Consider the following 16,881-nt stretch of genomic DNA (forward strand, 5'->3'; position numbering starts at 1 on the left):
ATCCATACAGTCAGATACATTTTATTTATTACACTCACCCATATATGCTGTGTATGCTGTGTACCTTACCGGCTACAAATGTATATAATATTTTGATATCTGTATATAGTGTTTTGATGTGTGTGTATATGTGTGTATATGTACATGTGTGTATTGACTATATATTTTCTGTATATAGTGCTTATGTATATGTGTATAGTGTTTTTTCTATTTTATTTTATTCTATTCTATTTTTAGTTTTCTGTACTGAGCTGCTGTAATGCGCAAATTTCCCCGTCGTGGGATCATTAAGTTAAAGTTTTTATCTTAAAGGAGGAGTATGCAACCAAGGAAACAAAGGAAGGACCACAGGATGCTGAAGATGAGATGCAGATAGTTTGCAAAAACTGTTCATCTTGCAATGACTGTCCATTTTGCTGCTATCTTGTTCTGAGGCAATACAATCTCCTTACAGATGCATACAGCACCATAGGGCTTGCGAACAAGTCTCTGCTAACCCTGTCTGTAACACAGGTAGCTTGTGAAAGAAGCTTTTCCACTCTAAGGTTCATCAAAAACAGGATTAGGAGCTCTCTTTCACAACAGCACCTTGAGGCTTTCATGCTCATGGCTACTCAGACAGATGTCCTAAAGATGCTGGAGAGTGATAAATTATAGATGGTGTAGCAGAAAAGAGTCGGTTGCTGCAGAGGTTACTCACTGGGTGAACAATGTAGGTTTCAGTAGCTTTCCAGTTGTTTTTCCCCCGTATTTTGTCAGGGTCAAGTTGTTAAGTTTGTTAGTTATTTTGTTATGCCATATTATTGTATTATTGTAATCATATTATTGCTGGAAGTAATATTGTCCATATGACAATAGAAGTCATACACACTACGTGCCATGTATAGATTCATATACAGTATACACACACACACACACACACACACACATACAGGTATATATATAGTGGGCCAGTCTGTGAGGAACTCCCGGGCCACTTTTTCTCCCCAGTCCGCCCCTGTTTCTGGGTGAGCTTTACCCTGACCGGAGACTGTATGTTTACATAAATATATATTTGTTTACTGCTGCTCAGGCTTATTTGTATTACTCGAACTGTCATGTCCTGGGCCGTTTGCCCAGCGTTTTGTGTTTATAGTTTATTTCCTGTGCTTGTCCTCCCAGTGTGTTGTCTTGTTCCCAGTGTTGTGACTCGTCTGCGTGTTCCTTGGTTTATCACTTCCTGTATTATTTGCCTGAGAACCCAAAGTGCACCGAATTCAGAGAATGACCCAATAAATCTTCCAGCATTTGTCCATAAATGATAAAAACATGACCTTCACAGAAAAATGTGTTTCTTCTTATTATTTCCTGCACTGATGCCATCAGCTTTGTGTTTACTTTCTGACATGATGATGATCATAATAAAGAGAGGCCGGTGTTACACCAAATTCTGCGACCCATCATATTCTGCGACCACAGGGGGCGATAGCGTACATCCCTCTGCATGTACGTGCTGAATACCAGCGAGAAGGAGACTATTTACGTAAACTGCAACATTTATTTATCGTAAACCAATTTATTGAAGGATGGGTAGTAGTGGGTTTATGTATTTCAAACGATAGAATAAAATCATTCAATGCAACGGTCCGTCCAGCTGTGTTCAATGTCAAATAAAAATAACGCATTTCCTTCGTCAATGCGAACGAAATAATATTCCGTAAGGTTTACAATCTCCTGTTTTGGTGCTTACGCAGTTTACGTAAATAGTCTCCTTCTCGCTGGTATTCAGCACGTACATGCAGAGGGATGTACGCTATCGGCCCTGTGGTCGCAGAATATGATGGGTCGCAGAATTTGGTGTAACACCTGTTTTGCTGAAGCTGGTGAGTTTTTTCCGTCGCTGTTGGTCCGGAAGACTGCGGGGTTTTATTTTGAAGTTTGGAACCGGAAGTAGAATCGGGCTGAAATGACCTGAGGAAGTTAGCGAGTGTCTTCTCTCTTTCAGTAGGTTTATAGTTTTTTTTCTGCTGTGTTTCTGCTCGAAACTCTGCATTCAGTTTGAATCGAAATGGCTTCGCTAGCACCTGTAAAGGTTCAGGTGGGAAATAATTCACTTCGGAGCGTTTTAGTCCCGCTAATGAAGCTGAAGGGCGGTAGCTAAAGTTAGCTTTGACAGAGGTTTGTGGACACTTGGTGTTTGAGCCCAAAGTCCTTCTATGACTCTGTTGTCTCTAATGGCTCTACCCCGACCAGTGTTTGAACCATATTTAGCTTTTCTGTATCCTCCATAGTGGGACCCAGCTGCTGACAGCTGCTCTAAAGACATGGATGCAGTTAAAATCAGCTGCCGGTTTATTTTAATTAATATAATTGTGTTCTGAAATGGGTCTATGGCCGCAGCTCTCCATCATTTTAGTAATTGAGTAGTCCATCGATTATTCCATCAATTAATCGAGTAATTGGATACGAAATATTTTATTAATGGGTCATTAGTTATTATTAATCTCTGGCTGTCACCCCGAACCAGTCGCAGCGGATGACTGCCCCTCCCTGAGTTCTGCTGGAGGTTTCTTCCTGTTAAAAGGGAGTTTTTTCCTTCTCACTTGTCAATCACGAGAGAGGCGTATGATCTAGGTTTCAGTATTTATTAATACCAAGCTGTTAAGAGACAATCCACAAAAGTCATGGGGGAGAACGCCTAGCATATGTGTTCCCCTAACACCTCGCGTTACTCTCGACCTCGCGAGACCGACTCATACGGCAACACCGTTAGTCAAAACAGTGCATTAACACAACTGTCTACATCGTTTTGCGTCGTTTTGACTGTTGGGCTTTCTCTGTATTATTGTAGGGTCTTTACCTTACAACAAAAAGCACCTTGAGGCGACTGTTTGTTGTGAGTTGGCACTGTATAAATAAAACTGAATTGAATTAATGAGCAATAATAAATAATCAAAAGAAAAAAATATACAGGTCTTTTAAATTAAATTGCTTGTTTGTTTCCATTTTAGAAACTGCAGTTTGTAGTAGTTTATCAGCACACACCTGTCAGAAAAAACAAACCCTTTCACTGTATGTATGTCCCATATTAAAATCATATTAAAAAAACATTTCCTTAAATGTAAAAATACACAATCACAAGTACAGTAATGTCAAAATAAAATACACATGCAACCTAAACTAAGGTGTAAACAAAGCCTTCACTGTCCTCTTGTAAGGCTTTCAGTAGTTCTGACAGTGTTGTAGCTCCTGGATGAGGTAGATTTGGTGTGTGTTCAAGTGTTTTTGTGTACTCATATGTGTGTGTGTGTGTGTGTTTAAGTGTGCTATTGAATGAGTGAGTATGTGTGGTTGTAAGACTGTAAAGGAGCATGTGGTGGCTGCAATAATGAAAAGTAAGAATATCAGCATTCTCAGAGCTCTGGTTTGTCCGATTCAGCAATGCTGCTGCAGAAAAAAGACGTCCTGATGGTGTACATGATAATAATTAATGTTAATAATAATTCACTGTCCAACCCAACAACCCTCACAGTTTTACTGACCCATGCATTTACACAAGGACACCCGAGCGCTGCAGACTTTAAACGAAGCAAAAAATTTGCATCAAAGAACGTTTTTTTTCATTGTGTTATTTGAGTTACTTGATTATTCATTGCAGCCTTAATTGGGTCATTTCTGCTTTTTGCCATCTCTGTGTTTTTATTCTGGGACTCTGGTGGCTTGAATTAGCAGCTTTATTGTTCATCATATTATCATTTTTGATTTGCAACACATTATAAACACTGTATGGTCAAACTGTGGTCATGTGTTCAGCTCCCACAGACAGACGTGGTGATCGCGGTCGAGGAGGTGCCATGGATAAAGTGAGGAAGATCCTGGTGTATGTGTGTAAGGACCGAGCGACTCCACAGCGAGCTCAGTTCGTGCAGGTTGGTGCAGACGCTGTTTCAGACCCTCACCCTCCTTTAAAGGAGCAGAGGGGACTCGATCACTTTTCTTCTTCATGTGCCTCAGAGTATAACGGGGCACTTCACTGACAGCGCCGATGATGAGGTGGAGGTGAGCTGCACGCTGGAGAAAAATCAGTTCATTCTTTACAAAGGAGACAGAGGTCAAAGGGTCCCTCTGAAGGTCAGACACACTCAGTATTCACCCCTCTGTCACGAGTATTTACCCCATGACGTTAATTTACATGCTGTAAAAGGGTTGTTCATTTCTCAGAGGCCTGCCTTCTGTCCCATCAAACACCTGCCAGCCACAGAGGCAGCTGCAATCCCACAGGATGTTCAACAGCGTGGCGTGGATGTGGGCGTGGCCATCATCCTACAGACAGCCAATCAGAGAGTGCTGCTGACTAGGCGGGCGAAGGAGCTTCGGATATTTCCCAACGTCTGGGTTCCTCCAGGTTTAACACACACAGATCTCTGTTTGCACACAGACACACACACAGACACACACACAGATGTGTGTTTTTTTGCTTTGTAAAGCTCGTGTTTTGTTGACTTTTAGGTGGCCATGTGGAGCTAGATGAGACGGTAAATAATTCTTTGTTTCTGGGCATGATTTTCTTTGTGAAATCAACTTGCTAACTGCAACAACACAAATGTAGGTTAAATATGGTGTAATTGTGTGAACTTTATTCCTGTATTTGTGTGAAGCTTCTGGATGCAGGTCTCAGGGAGCTACACGAGGAAACTGGACTCAAACTGGAACCGGAGCAAGTTTCTCCAAAAATCCTGGGACTGTGGGAGGTGAGACACACACACACACACACACACACACACACACACACACACACACACACACACACACACACACACACACACACACACACAGCATCACCTGTATATGTTTTTTGATGATGTGTGTGTGTGATGAAAAGCAAAACTGTGTGAAAAGGTTGGGATGCTGTTTAAAGTGTAAATCAGAGTGAAGTCATTTGAACTCCTCCCTGCCTTTTCATATTTGGCTGCTAACCAGCCCAGAGCGAGCTGGAGGTCATCGCTCGATGAAACCAACAGAACCACATCAGCCACAAAAGGCAGAGGTGATCCTGAGGCCACCAAACAGGACCCTCTCTGCCAGTTTGCTGGACCTATAAACTCTGTCCATTAAAGTTATGAACAGAATCTGTGGCAAAGGGGATGAGTCTGACTTATTATACTTTTTATATATTTCAGTCAAATATACCATTAAAATGATTTGCAGATCATTCCCTGCTGCTGTTTTTTTACATTGTACTCTGTGTCCTAATGTCCTTGAAGTGGGGTTATATATGTCACAGCCCTCTCTGCCTTCCTTCTGTCAGTCGGTGTTTCCTCCCATGCTGTCCAGAGGTCTTCCTCAGAGACATCACATAGTCATCTACATGCTGCTGCACTCGTCCCTCACTCACCTGCAGCTACAGGTAACAGCTGACAGTGTCTCCTCTGGTGGTGGGCGTGATCTTTGCATCATTTTAGAAACTGCTGGATGACTTTTACCTGATCTTAGTGCCATATACATCATATACATCATGCTGGATGATGATAGAAATGAGCTCAGTGGCTTTGGACAAAGCAAACACAACTCTGTTGTTATTGTAGCCCCTTAACTGGCCAGGGCCCAGTGACGGCCGTTTGTAGTCCCTTTTATATGGCAGGCTAGACCCTCCCATTTTTATTGACACGTCATTCGGCCAATCATGTAACTGGCTGCACCAAATCACCTGACAAAGCTACGTGACGCCCTCTGAGTATTATTGGCTCTGGGAAACCCATTTCTTAACATGATTGGCCGAATGAGGTGTCAATCAAAATGGGCGGGTCTAGCCTGCCATATAAATGCACTTGATTCGGCCTGCGGACCAGACGCGGCCGGTTAATAGGCTATGAAATGGGTTGTTCAGAGCCAATAATAACCAGAGGGTGTTATGAAGTTGTTTCAGGTGATTTTTTTTGCTGCCAGTTAACCCCTTAACTGGCAGCAAAAAAATCACCTGACAAAAACTACATAACGCCTTCTATTGCACTCGGCCTCTCTGACCACGACATGATCCACCTGATCCCCGCGTACAGACAGAGGCTGAAGCTCTCAAAACCTGTGGTGAGGACAACAAAGCAGTGGACCCGTGAGGCTGTGGAGGAGCTCCGCACATGCTTCGAAACTACAGACTGGGACTCAATGAGGGCTGCCTGTGACAGTCTGGATGACTACACGGACACTGTAACCTCGTATATCCACTTCTGCGAGGACAGCATTGTGCCATCACGCACCAGGGTGTGTTATAACAGTGACAAACCCTGGTTTACTCCCAAACTGAAGCAGCTGTGGATAGAGAAGAGGGAGGCTTTTAAAAGTGGGGACAAAGACTGCTACAAAGAGGCCAAGTACAGGTTTAGCAAGGAAGTTGTCACGTCCTGGGCCGTTTGCCCAGCGTTTTTGTGTTTAGTTTATTTCCTGAGCTTCTCCTCCCAGTATGTTTGTCTTGTGTTTCCTAGTGTTGTGATATGTCTGCGTCTCTGTCCTGAGTCTGTGCCTGTTCCCCGTGTTTAGTCAGTATGTTCCTTGGTTTGTCACTTCCTGTTTATTTTGACAGTCTGGTTTTCCTGTGCTTTGTGTTCAGCTTTGCTTCCCCTGTGTAATTAGTTTCATTTGCCTCACCTGTTGTTCCCTGCTGTTTCCTCTTGCCCTGATTACCCAGTGTGTATTTAAGCCCTCAGTTTCCATGTGTTCCTTGTCGCGTCGTTGATGTTGTGTGCCCGTGTGTTCCTGTGCTCCCTGTGGTTCCCCTTCGTCTCCCTTCTGAACGGTTTTTGTATTGTTTTTCCCTACTTTAATAAATGCCTTTAAGTTATGCCCATCTCCGGAGTCCTGCATGTTTGTCCTTCCTCGTCCGTTTCCTCCCCGGCCATGACAGAACGACGCGACCATACTAAAGACCAGGCTAGCTCCGGCTACTTCAACGGCACTCGTCTGGCGCTGGGGGGCCCAGCATTTCAGAACAGTGCCCGTCAGCGTCCTTCATCTGCGGCTCCGCTCACTGGCTTCCCCCTTCCACTGCAGTCGCGGCGGCCACGGTGGAGGGGGAGTTCCCGGCAGCATCGGTGGGGGGCCCCCCCAGACCCGAGCGGTATAACGCCGCGGATATTGTCACAGCGTCATGCGCAAACTACCGTCTCTGTGAGTAAGACTGACTCCAGTATCACAACCGTTTGGGATAAGGGGCTTTCTCACACCACCAGCTGCCAGCCAGATCTCTCTTGGCTACCCGCCGATGTAGAGATAATCGATTCTCCCCTGATGGTGGACATTTTGGAGGCAGAAACTCATGCATCTCGGCCCAACAGAACAAAACAACCCACTAACAAGGACAGACGTTCACAGGACCCCGCTGCTTTTCCCCTCCCTGAGGTGGCAAAGCAGACCATCATTCGGTGGGTGGACTCGTTGGTCTTTGAGCTGCTGTCTGACCCATGCGAGATTGAGCAAAAAGCTATCACAGCCAAACTGCAAGGGCTAGTGTGTGACCATCCTTGGCTGCTGGACTCTCTGCATGGGCTCGTGAAAGACTTTGTCATCACCACCCTTCATCCACAGCCAGCGCCACAGACCTCAGCTGTAGCTCCAGCCTTCTCGTCTCCCCAGTCAGCTGTAGCTCCAGCTCCTCCTCAGTCGCAGTGTTCCCAGTCAGCTGTAGCTCCAGCTCCTCCTCAGTCGCAGTGTTCCCAGTCAGCTGTAGCTCCAGCTCCTCCTCAGTCGCAGTGTTCCCAGTCAGCTGTAGCTCCAGCTCCTCCTCAGTCGCAGTGTTCCCAGTCAGCTGTAGCTCCAGCTCCTCCTCAGTCGCAGTGTTCCCAGTCAGCTGTAGCTCCAGCTCCTCCTCAGTCGCAGTGTTCCCAGTCAGCTGTAGCTCCAGCTCCTCCTCAGTCGCAGTCTCAGACCCCTCAGTTAGCTCCAGCTCCCTCTGCTCACCCTGCTCCCGCTCCCTTGGCTCCAGCTCCCCCTGCACCCGTACCTGTTCCGCGGGTGGGGGCAGCCACGGACGGGCTGACCTCTGCACCCGTACCTGTTCCGCGGGTGGGGGCAGCCACGGACGGGCTGACCTCTGCACCCGTACCTGTTCCGCGGGTGGGGGCAGCCACGGACGGGCTGACCTCTGCACCCGTACCTGTTCCGCGGGTGGGGGCAACCAGGTCCAAGCCTTCGCATCGGTTTTCTGTGTTAGCTGCAGCAGCAGGGTCTCAGTCAGCTCTAGCTCCAGTCGCTCTCCCTCGCCTTCAGTCAGCTCCAGTAACTCTGCCTCGGTCCCCAGTGTCAGCTGTTTCAGTGCCCTCTCAGTCAGTTCCCTCAGCCCCTGTCTTAGTTCCTTCGGTTTTGGTCCCAGTTCCCTCAGCTCCTGCTCCTTCTGTAGCTCCAGTAGTGTCAGCTCCCTCTCAGGCCCCAGTGTCAGCTAGCTCTCGGTCTGGTTCCACGCAGCCAGATCTCCCTAGCTCTCGGTCTGTTTCCACGCAGCCAGATCTCCCTAGCTCTCGGTCTGTTTCCACGCAGCCAGATCTCCCTAGCTCTCGGTCTGTTTCCACGCAGCCAGATCTCCCTAGCTCACAGCCCGCTCTCTCTGGCTCCCGGCCTGCTTCCACGCAGCCAGATCTCCCTAGCTCACAGCCCGCTCTCTCTGGCTCCCGGCCTGCTTCCACGCAGCCAGTCGTCTCCCGGCCTGCTTCCACGCAGCCAGTCGTCTCCCGGCCTGCTTCCACGCAGCCAGTCGTCTCCCGGCCTGCTTCCACGCAGCCAGTCGTCTCCCGGCCTGCTTCCACGCAGCCAGTCGTCTCCCGGCCTGCTTCCACGCAGCCAGTCGTCTCCCGGCCTGCTTCCACGCAGCCAGTCGTCTCCCGGCCTGCTTCCACGCAGCCAGTCGTCTCCCGGCCTGCTTCCACGCAGCCAGTCGTCTCCCGGCCTGCTTCCACGCAGTCCCCTGCACCTCGGCTATTCCTCGAGCAGCCCCTGCTGCTCAATAAAGCAGCAGTGTGCCCTGTTCCGCGGTCCCAGCCTACGCATCCGGTGCCTCACTATGTAGGCCCCGTTCAGCCCATGGGCTCAGCTCAGTCCGAGCCGATGGGGGTCTCCGCTCAGTCCGAGCGCTCCGCGCCAGAGGGTCCCGCTCAGTCCGAGCCGATGGGGGTCTCCGCTCAGTCCGAGCCAGGGGGTCCCGCTCAGTCCGAGCGCTCCGCGCCAGAGGGTCCCGCTCAGTCCGAGCCGATGGGGGTCTCCGCTCAGTCCGAGCGCTCCGCGCACGAGGGTTCCGCTCAGTCCGAGCCGATGGGGGTCTCCGCTCAGTCCGAGCGCTCCGAGCCAGGGGGTCCCGCTCAGTCCGAGCCGGTGGGGGTCTCTGCTCAGTCCGAGCGCTCCACGTCACCCGAGGGTTCCCCACCAGAGCCCGGGGTCGCCCTTCTCCGCCGCCGCATGCCCCGCGGTCGGCCTCCAGTGTCTTCTCCGCGTCTCCGCCGCCGCCGCTGGAAGCACGGTCAGCCTCCGGTGCCTGCTCCCCGTCGCCGCCGCCGCTGGGAGCGCGGTCGGCCTCCAGTGACTCCCCCTCGTCGTCGCCGCCGCCGCTGGGAGCGCGGTCGGCCTCCAGTGACTCCCCCTCGTCGTCGCCGCCGCCGCTGGGAGCGCGGTCGGCCTCCAGTGACTCCCCCTCGTCGTCGCCGCCGCCGCTGGGAGCGCGGTCGGCCTCCAGTGATTCCTTCTCGTCCTCGTCGCCGCCGCCGCTGGGAGCGCAGTCGGCCTCCCTCGTTGGGATTTTGCTTTGTGGCCCCTTGGCCTCTGCGGCCTCCTGAACTGTGTGTTTTTTGTTTTTGGATTTCCCACTGACTCCCCTGAACTGTGGACTGTTTTTTCCCCTGCTGTTTTTTGTTTTGTCTTAGCTCCTGGACTGTTCCTTGTTTCGACCCCCTGTTTTGGACATTGGACCTCTCCGGCCTTGTGCCGTCGCTTTTTGTTTCATCCGGTTGTTTTTTTTGCTTCTCGTCCCCGTGTTTTGTTCTTGTTTGGACTGTGTTGCCTCTGCTCTGCCTCGTTTTGATACCCCCTGTTGGACTGTCTCCGGCCTTGTGCCGTCGCCTTTTGTTCTGGTCCTGTGTTTTTGTTTTCTTCCTGTACGGGTTTGATTTGTTTTGTTCACGCCCTGTGATTTCTGTTTTGCTCCCTGTCTTTGTTTTTGTTTCGGGCCCTCCCTCCTGGTCCCCCGCCTCCCGCCCTTGTCTGGTTTTGTTTTCTGGTTTTGGCCGTCGGGAGCCGGCCTTTAAGGGGGGGGTACTGTCACGTCCTGGGCCGTTTGCCCAGCGTTTTTGTGTTTAGTTTATTTCCTGAGCTTCTCCTCCCAGTATGTTTGTCTTGTGTTTCCTAGTGTTGTGATATGTCTGCGTCTCTGTCCTGAGTCTGTGCCTGTTCCCCGTGTTTAGTCAGTATGTTCCTTGGTTTGTCACTTCCTGTTTATTTTGACAGTCTGGTTTTCCTGTGCTTTGTGTTCAGCTTTGCTTCCCCTGTGTAATTAGTTTCATTTGCCTCACCTGTTGTTCCCTGCTGTTTCCTCTTGCCCTGATTACCCAGTGTGTATTTAAGCCCTCAGTTTCCATGTGTTCCTTGTCGCGTCGTTGATGTTGTGTGCCCGTGTGTTCCTGTGCTCCCTGTGGTTCCCCTTCGTCTCCCTTCTGAACGGTTTTTGTATTGTTTTTCCCTACTTTAATAAATGCCTTTAAGTTATGCCCATCTCCGGAGTCCTGCATGTTTGTCCTTCCTCGTCCGTTTCCTCCCCGGCCATGACAGAAGTGGCCACTGCTAGATCACATCACTCTGAGAATATACAGCAGCAGATCTCAGAGAACGACGCGGCCTCTGTATGGAAAAGCTTTAGGCAGATTACCAACTACAAGCCTAAAACCCCCCACTCCACAGACGACCTACAAACTGCAAATAGACTGAACGAGTTCTATTGTCGTTTTGATGGTCAGTTCAGCAGCCTTCACACCTCCACCAGTCCCAACTACAATACAGCCAACACAAATATTCACCCCCCAACCTCCCCCACTCCCCACACCTCAGAGAAGCCCACATCATCAAGGACTCCCACCCCAGAGTCCCCCTCCTCCCCCACCCCCACAGTCTTTTGTATTCAGGAGGACCAGGTGCTAAAGCAGTTCAGGAGTGTCAAAGCTCGCAAAGCTCCAGGTCCAGATGGTGTCTCACCTGCCACACTGAGACACTGTGCTAACGAGCTTGCCCCATTGTTCACGAACATCTTCAACTCCTCACTGGAGGCTTGCCACGTGCCTGTCTGCTTTAAAACCGCTACCATTGTTCCTGTCCCCAAGAAGCCAAGGATCACTGGACTAAATGACTACAGACCTGTGGCACTGACTTCTGTGGTCATGAAGTCATTTGAGCGTCTGGTGCTGTCCCACCTCAAGTCCCTCACAGCCCCCCTTCTGGACCCCCTGCAGTTTGCCTACAGAGCCAACAGGTCTGTGGACGACGCCATCAACCTGACTCTGCACTTCATCCTACAGCATCTGGACTCCCAGGGAACCTACGCCAGGATCCTGTTTGTGGACTTCAGCTCTGCCTTCAACACCATCATCCCTGATCTCCTCCAAGACAAGCTGTCCCAGATGAACGTGCCAGATCCCATCTGCAGGTGGATCATTGACTTCCTGATGAACAGGAAGCAGCACGTGAGGCTGGGGAAGAATGTCTCGGACTCCCGGACCATCAGCACCGGCACTCCTCAGGGCTGTGTCCTCTCTCCTCTGCTCTTCTCCCTGTATACCAACTGCTGCACCTCTGACCACCAGTCTGTCAAGCTTATTAAGTTTGCAGACGACATGACTCTCATCGGACTCATCTCAGACGGGGACGAGTCGGCCTACAGGATGGAGGTCAAACGTCTGGCGTCCTGGTGCAGCCACAATAACCTGGTACTGAACGCCCAGAAGACAGTGGAGATTATAGTGGACTTTAGGAAGCACACAGCCCCTCTACCCTCCATCATCCTGACTGACACCCCCATCACCACAGTGGACTCTTTTCGCTTCCTGGGAACTACCATCACCCAGGACCTCAAGTGGGAGCCCACCATCACCTCTGTCATCAAAAAGGCCCAGCAGAGGATATACTTCCTGCGGCAGTTGAAGAAATTCAACTTGCCAGCAAGGACCATGGTGCGGTTCTATACTGCCATCATTGAGTCCATCCTCACCTCCTCCATCACTGTGTGGTACGCTGGAGCCACCACTAGGGACAAACAGAGACTACAGCGCGTTGTGCACTCTGCTGAGAAGGTGATTGGCTGTAACCTCCCATCTCTCCAGGACCTGTACACCTCCAGGACACTGGGGCGTGCAGGTCGGATCACAGCCGACCACTCTCACCCTGGGCACAGACTTTTTGACCCTCTCCCCTCAGGCAGGAGGCTACAGTCCATACGGACCAGAACCTCCCGCCATAAGAACAGTTTCTTCCCCTCTGCTGTTGGACTCATGAACAATTACCCTAAGACTGTTACCACCACCCTCCACAAACGCTGATGACCCTATGTCTATGCACCTGTCTGACTGCACTGATGTACATATTAGTGGAATATAGTCTACATTCTTCTATCTTTTAATTAGTCTCTGCACTGTATATTTTGTAATTTTGTAATTTTGTAATTTTGTAATATTGTGCTATAGTTATAGCTCTAATATCTCTGTATATTTGCAATTTGTATACTTGTATATTGTCTTATAGTTTTTATACTTATTTGTTTTTTGTTTTTTTGTTTTTTTTTCTGTAAGCACGAAGTACCGCAGCAATTTCCTAATGCTGTGAACCTGTTCACCCATATGGCAATAAAAACCTTCTGATTCTGATTCTGATTCTGATTCTGTGGTCTTTTTGGACGTCTGTCTGTGTTTCAGTGTGTCGCAGGTGTCTGCAGATGGCGCTCTGACTGAGTCTTTGATGCCACTGGCGGTCTTCATCAGTCGGGCGCCAGCCAGCGGTCCCGATGTGGAGCGGGTCAGCACCGGGACCAAGTTTGCCCTGGAGCTGTGGCTCAGGACCTTGGATGAGCCTGACCTCTGACCTTGAGCCGCCATCTAAAACCCCAACCTGCAGGCATCAGGAAGGACACGCCAGGATGAGAGAAATGATTTTGCTGTGAATCCCACTGCTGTTCTACACAGAAACATTTAAAATAGAAATGACTTTCTATTGTTACTTCAGACCAGCAGGTGGCAGTGCAGACCAGGTGTGGCTGGCAGGCTGTTTATGGGGACAGGAGACGCTGCAGCAACTGACGTGGTGGTTGTTTAATGGGCTTATGGGTATTTTCAGCTCAAGACTCAAATCAGATTCATGTAAAGAAAGTAAAACCAAGAAAAAAAAGAACTTTTATCAGATGGCACTCTGAAGCAGCTTATGTTGGAAAATGACTTGTACAGAACAGATAGTGTCCCAGTTATGTATAATAACTATATGTATAATAAAATGAGTGTTTGTTTTGGTTTTCCAAAATTCTGGTTCTGATAAGAATGAGACAATCCCAGACTTTTATTATCTAAAATAATCATGTTATCCAAATAAAACATCAAATGTAATTCTTTTGTCACATAAATGCTATTTTTAGTTAAATATGACAGTTTCCAAATTATTATCTACCATGTACATCTGCTGAGGGAGACTCTGTGGTGTCACGAAAAGAAAAATGGATTTTTTTGAGAAAACAATAAATACTCAGCCCAGAACTTTTCTTTATGTAATTGATTGAACAAAAGTTGACATGTACAGTACTGTGCAAAAACATGACCACATATTTTTTTAAATTTTGCTCCCAAGCAGCCAAACTTTCTCGTAACTTTAAAGTACTCTTGAGGAACTGTTCTCCAGATTTCTGAAGGTCTTTCACGGTTCTTTGGACACTGGCTGCTTTTTCATTTTCAGTCCAGTCCTTGTACGTGACCATTTTTTGTGTTAAGCCTCTGCACTCTGACCTATGACTCATCGAAGTATAAAAAGGCTCCTAACACAGGGATGAACCAGCGTTGAGTCAACACACAACAGATTACTTAGCCCAGAACCAGTTTTAAATTAGTTTTAAGTTTCAAAGTCCACATTGATGGCAGGACTCGAGGTTTCCCAGCAGACCATTGTCCAAAGCATCACACTGACTCTGCTGGACTTCTTCCCACAGTGAATTCTAGTGCCAAGGGTTCCCCAGGTAAGTGACACTCACACACACGCCATCCACGTGATGTAAAAGAAATCTTGACTCATCAGAGCAGGTGACCTTCTTCCATTGCTCTGTGGTCCAGGTCTGATGCTCACTGGTCCGTAATTGGCGCATTTGGCAGTGAAAAAGGGTCAGCATGGACACCCTGACTGGTCTGCTGCTATGCAGCCTCATACACAACAAACTATGATGCATTTTGTATTCTGACACCTTTCTATCAGAACCAGCATTAAGCTTTTCAGCAATGTGAGCTACAGTAGCTAATCTGTTGGATTGGCCCACACAGCATCAGTGAGCCTGTTCTGTCCCTCACACTTGCAGTAAGATTTGTTTATTTGTTTTAATCCCAGTTGGTCAACATTTGAATTCTCTTTTATGTCACAAGAGGTCAGCCTTGCTACATTTGTTGTGTTTTCTGACTTTTGATTCTGAATAATAGTGCCATCTAATGGCTAATGGCTATAGGCAGCAAGCCAGGTCAGGGAAGCAGCCATGTCATGCTCATGCTTTCAAGGACAAAAGGGTCTTCATATCATCTGTGAGCCTTGGCGATTCATAATCTGTAAGTGTAGAACTGCACAATAGTTTATCGTATGTTAGGTAGCATTTTGCCTGTTTGATTGTAGTTTCTTTTATCATTCTGCTTATAGATCAGTTTCCCAGTAAGAACAAGCTAATGCTACTGTCTTTCAGTTCTGTCTACCCTAGTTTTGGCTAAAGGGCATATGAATGTTTACTTTGTAGTTTATTTGTGTAATGACTTGTGACAGTATGTTTAGGGATGTGAATTTGTTTTATGACAAACCACTTATGTACATCCTCGATTCTCCCTTTGTTACAGTTTTACAAGTAAAAATGGGTCTCAGTAAAGAACAGAAGACAACGTCACAGAGTCTCATCATTGCTGAATCCATTAATGTTTAGCTCGCTGTCTAGGTTAATTAAATAACAGTTAACTGAGGGCAGAAGAGTAAAAAGATTATCTACACGTCAGGTGCAACACCAGAGACATTTGATCCAGCAACGCAGGATGTCACACACAAGGGACACGCCACCTCTCTCCCAGTTTGAAGTCAGGTCAGAGTGCCATTCGTCTGCTTCACGCCGGTCCAGCGGCTCAAATGTGAGTCAGGCTGCAGCACAAGCACGGGCCAACGCAGAAGCTGCCCGAACCAGAGCACAGTACGCCAAACGCCAAATAGACATGGAGGTCGAAAAGGCACGCATTGAGGCAACACTAAACGCTCTGAAGCAGGAGGGTGAGGCTCAGGCAGCCCTTGCTGCAGCTCAAGTCTGGGAGGCTGCAGCTGAATAAGCACTTCAATCGACTGAGGTCACGAATCCAGGCATCCCTGTTACTACACCTCCTTCCATCGGACGAACACAGGAATACGTTAACACCCACTTTCACAACAGTCATGATGTTAAAGACAAAGAAAACATCGACACAGGACAACAGGCTGACTCAAGCAGCACCCGCAATCGGAACCTGAGCTCATTGCCAGCCTCTGCACATCCATGTGAGTGCTCTACGGATACCACCAGAGGGCAGCCAAATTTGACATCCAACCACATCAGGTCAGACGAGCCACACCTCCAGCACAGACCACCACAGGCCCAACGAACTGAAATCTCAGACTTAGCAGCCTACCTGGCACGCCGTGATCTGCTCACAGCAGGTTTCAAAGTTTTTGACAACAAGCCAGAAACCTATCTGTCCTGGAAGTCTATGTTCTTTAATGCTACTGAAGGTCTCAACCTCAAAGCAAGCGAAGAGCTCGATTTACTCACCAAGGGGCTTGGTGGGGAGTCACTTCAACACGCCATGAGGATCAGGGCAGTCCATGTGAACAATCCTGAGGCTGGTCTTCTGCGTCTCTGGCAACGGCTTGATAAGAATTATGGCTCTCCAGAGGTAATCGAGGCATCTCTGTTTAAGCGCCTAGAGAATTTCCCAAGGATTTCCAATAAGGACACTTACCTGTTGCAGGAGCTAGCAGATCTCCTTCTTGAGTTACAGTATGCGAAAAATGAGGGCTACTTGACAGGCCTTAGCTTCCTTGACACTTCAAAGGGAGTAAACCCAATAGTTGAAAAACTTCCTTACAGTCTCCAAGAGTCATGGGTCAGACAGGGGTCAAAATACAAAAGGGACAATGACGCTGTCTATCCACCCTTTTCCTATTTTGTCCAGTTTGTCAATGACCATGCAGAAATGAAAACGGATTCAAGCTTCATCTTGCAAGCTCACAGCACACTATCCCCAAAGGTTGAAAAGACAGCAATAAGACAAGCACGATTCAGAGTTCCTGTTGCAGTAAGTAAAACCGACATTAACAAAACTGACAACGATGCTGTACCACTCCCTCTCAATCCAGACAAACAATGTCCCATACATCAGAAGCAACATTCACTTGCCAAATGCAGGGGCTTTAGGTTGAAAACATTAGATGAGAGGAAGAGGCTACTTAAAGAACACTCTATTTGTTACAAATGCTGCTCATCTACAAGTCACCAAGCAAAGGACTGTAAAGCCATTATTTATTGCTCCGAATGCAATAGCAGTGGTCACATTTCAGCCATGCATGGAGGATCACCACCCCCCTGGTCACTCAAAGACTCTGATACAACACCACAGAGTCATGGTGGGGAGTCTGGCT

General features: G+C 48.3%; 1 protein-coding gene across 2 annotated transcripts; it reads left to right on the forward strand.

Annotated features, from left to right (window-relative positions):
- The first annotated feature begins 1,909 nt into the window (after positions 1-1,909).
- Positions 1,910-13,589, forward strand: LOC115778026 (nucleoside diphosphate-linked moiety X motif 17-like). Of its 2 annotated transcripts, none has more exons than XM_030726044.1 (8): positions 1,910-1,983; positions 3,793-3,908; positions 3,994-4,110; positions 4,201-4,384; positions 4,489-4,514; positions 4,638-4,730; positions 5,288-5,386; positions 12,909-13,589. In XM_030726044.1, the coding sequence occupies exons 2-8, from the start codon at positions 3,834-3,836 to the stop codon at positions 12,942-12,944; spliced, it is 630 nt and encodes a 209-aa protein (XP_030581904.1). In that variant the 5' UTR covers positions 1,910-1,983; positions 3,793-3,833; the 3' UTR covers positions 12,945-13,589. The 2 variants fall into 2 exon arrangements, with proteins under 2 accessions (XP_030581904.1, XP_030581905.1); XM_030726045.1 differs by having other exon boundaries at positions 1,943-2,077.
- Positions 13,590-16,881: the final 3,292 nt, after the last annotated feature.

Source organism: Archocentrus centrarchus, unplaced genomic scaffold, assembly GCF_007364275.1.
Source record: "Archocentrus centrarchus isolate MPI-CPG fArcCen1 unplaced genomic scaffold, fArcCen1 scaffold_96_ctg1, whole genome shotgun sequence".
Taxonomy (NCBI): domain Eukaryota; kingdom Metazoa; phylum Chordata; class Actinopteri; order Cichliformes; family Cichlidae; genus Archocentrus; species Archocentrus centrarchus.